This window comes from Pygoscelis adeliae, unplaced genomic scaffold, assembly GCF_000699105.1.
Source record: "Pygoscelis adeliae isolate BGI_AS28 unplaced genomic scaffold, ASM69910v1 Scaffold268, whole genome shotgun sequence".
NCBI lineage: Eukaryota > Metazoa > Chordata > Aves > Sphenisciformes > Spheniscidae > Pygoscelis > Pygoscelis adeliae.
The window spans coordinates 1,349,176-1,352,310 of NW_008825262.1; the positions used below are offsets into that span (position 1 = coordinate 1,349,176).

At 58.1% G+C, this 3,135-nt stretch overlaps 1 protein-coding gene across 1 annotated transcript in view; it reads right to left on the reverse strand.

The window, feature by feature from the left end:
- CCDC153 (coiled-coil domain containing 153) overlaps positions 1-65 on the reverse strand; it is a 3,639-nt gene extending 3,574 nt beyond the window's left edge. The window contains exon 1 of the mRNA XM_009329547.1: positions 6-65. Coding sequence (XP_009327822.1) covers positions 6-65 — 60 coding nt within the window. The remainder of the gene's footprint in view (positions 1-5) is intronic.
- Between the last annotated feature and the right edge of the window lie 3,070 nt (positions 66-3,135).

The following is a 3,135-nucleotide window of genomic DNA, read 5'->3' on the forward strand; positions in this document are numbered from 1 at the left end:
GCAATGTTTCTCTTCTGCTGCTGCTTCACTCCTTTTCTCCCTTTCCCTTTGCTCTTCGGAGGCATCCCCCTGCAAAGTGATACCAGTGCTCCCTCTTAGCAACTGGTGATCACGCAGTGGACTTTTGAGGGAGAAAGGGGAGGCAGTGGGCCCCCGAGCACATGGAGGAAAAGGCCTCTCCTTCCCCAGGAAGCGAGACCCAGACATGTGGAGCTGCTGTGCCTCCACCAGGATGGCTGTCCTGCCAGCACCTGTCCCGGCTGCTAGCACAGACCTCAGTCCCTCAAGATGCAGCAGCTGCCTTCAAGCTAATCCCTGCTGTTGTAGCAACTATCTGCAATGAAGGCAGGTTGTTATTTGGCCTAAAACCCGCCTCTGCCTTGCAGCAGCTGAGCATCTCATTCCCGTGACAGAGGCATGGATCGAACGCGCCCTGCGCCCAGTGCAGCGCAGGGGTGGTCTGAAGCCAGCCCCACTCCCCAGCACTGAACTGGCCATGTTTGGCTGCAGGATTGCTGGACACGGCTCGGATCAGATAGGCTGGACCTCGTCCCGCTCACATCCCAGAACAGCAGTCCCAGAGCAGCCCCAGCACGGGTCCAGCTGAGCTGTGCAGAAGTGGGGACATGGCGGGGAGGGCAACTCCCAGGTCACAGCCTGAAACGAGCCTAGGGTCTTCCTCCCTTCCTGCCCTGGCTCTCCCCTCCCGCACACCCTCCTGCTCAGTGCTGTGCTGGGGTGGCTGGGGACTGCGGCTGGATTGGGATCTTCTTTATAAAATAGGAGAGGAAGGAAGGGAGAGGATTTTAAACTGCTGTTTCTGCTCAGGATGCAATTAACCCCAAATACCTGGGAGCGAGCAGGTGATTCCTGGGTGCGCTGCAGTTCTTCAGTAGGACGCAGACCTCGTTGCGTGGGCAGCGCAGCAGGAGCCAGGCAGGCAGCGGGAGCAGGGAGCTGGTGTGTGGGGAGGCTGCAGGGACATCTGCTGCCAGGGCAACCCCGGGGATGCCTGGAAGGGACACGCAGTCCTGTTGGAGGAGCTGGCAGGGCGGCAGGCTGGGTGTGGAGAGCCAGGGGAGCTGGCCCTGGGCCAGGGACGATGGTGGGGGCTGTTCCCCTGTGCAGACGTGCAGGCGCAGAAGCTGGCGTGCACCTTGTGCACACCCACGCACACGCATCTGAAACCACTGCCCAGCCATGTAGAGCTGAGCAATCAGAGGGGCGTCAGTGCGTGCGTGGGCCTGGCAGCTGGCTGGCAGGCAGTATGGGGGACAGAAGGGAAGGGGAGCACATGCTTACGCCCAGCCTTGGCTGGCATGACCAGCAAGGGACCTAGACGCTGCTCTGACCCACAACCACACATGAGATGTATGCGGGCAGCCAGAGGCACCCAGGCCCCCAGACGCACTCTCGGCTGCCAGCTTCCAGGCTGAAGGGAAGCGATTTCAAAACAACCAGCGTGACGTGGCTTTCCGGCGCAGCAGTGGCGAGTGACCGCTGTGCTGAGCATGGCCCTGGCCCCGGCAGGGCCCTGAGGGACAGAGGCAAATGGGAGCACTGCAGAGGGGTGCTGGACTCCTCTTTCCTGGAGGGAGGGAACAGTCCCAAGAGAAAGCAACCTTTGCTTGAAGTTTCACACGTAAATACAGCTGCGACTTGGAGTGAATCATGCCCAGAGAAGCAGATAGTTAGGAACGCAATTGCTCAAGCATATTCCCTGATCTTTTTGGATTGGGGCCATGGTGATTTTTATATTTGGCTCCACAAAGCTGGTGTAACCCTCCCCAGCCCTCTCCCCAGGTACTTGTGGTATCCTGGAGGCGGCCAGGGCACCCTCCGGTGGTCAATCCAGCTTGACTATTAGCCAGAATCCATTAGCATCTAATGGGAAAAGCCTCAGGAACACGGCCTCAATAAATGTTGACATATTTGAGGTCAATATAATCCTTAGAAAACTTTGCCCAGGTAATTAAAGCCAGACAAGGAGTTGCCTGTCCCAGAAATATTTACCAAGCTTTACCAAAGGCAGTAAAATCAAGACGAGTGTTTTATAACCAATCTATGCAGGGCTCCCTTGCTATATCTAGTGCTGTATGCTGCTTCCTGCTGTCCGCCTCATCTGATGCCACAGCTCCACAAGCCACGTGCTATGCAGGAACTCAACACGAGCCATCAGCCAACAGACAGCCCTGGTCCCAGGCAGAGACTCGTGGAAGAAAGCAATGCTGGAGCCGGGGTGGCATGGGGCAGCGCAGTACTCTGCCCTGACACAAGCAGGCTGATGTACGATGTGCGTGCGCAGCCAGTGCAAGGATGGGAGGAGAGGGATGGCATGCATAGCCTCCCTGTTGGCAGCACCGCAGCCTGAGCACAGAGCCCTGGGGCCATGCCCCGGGCTGGCAGGGGCTGAGCAGCAGAGCTTGGCGCGTCCCTCCTGTGGCAGACGGTGTACCAGGGTGGTGGCTTTTCTGTGCTGCTGTGGCTTTGCACACCTCGTACCCCAGGGCTCCCAGCTCCTGTGCGAGAGTGGGTGCATGGGTGCCGCAGGGAAAGCAAAGGAGCGAGCTCTGTTGTGGAGCTCATCTCCAGCGTGGACCAGAAGTTGAGGCTGTGCTGTCCAGCCTCCAGGCCTGAGCCCAGTCTCTGGGCACTCACGCTCCCCGAAGCGAGGCTGGCCTTCTGCAGCGTTTGCTGTTTTGTTTTGTCTTCTTTCCTCCTCACACCTCCATGGTGTGAGACTGACGCTGTGCTGTACCAGCCTCAGCTGTTTTTTTGCAAAGGAAGTGTTCTTCTGCCTGTGAAAGGAGGCTGAAAAGAGGATCTGAAGGCAGCGAAGAAACAGAACTGAATTTACTTTCGAGCCCATGTCATAATTTCTGAAGGTTTGGTGTTGTCAGCTCTGTCAAAAGATTGACCTACTCCCTGGTCTCCTTTTCTCTCCCTGCTCCCACCCCTCCGCACCCCACAGCGCCCCGTCCGTGCGTGCTCCTGCCCCCGGGGACCTGTTGGAGCTGGGCTGCAGGTCACGAAGATAGCAGCTCCAGAGGGCTTTTCCTGCCCCTGCGTTTGAGGCGTCTTGCTCTGCAAAGACACCGACAGCAGCCAGGGGCCTTGCCAATACTAGCTGTTCCC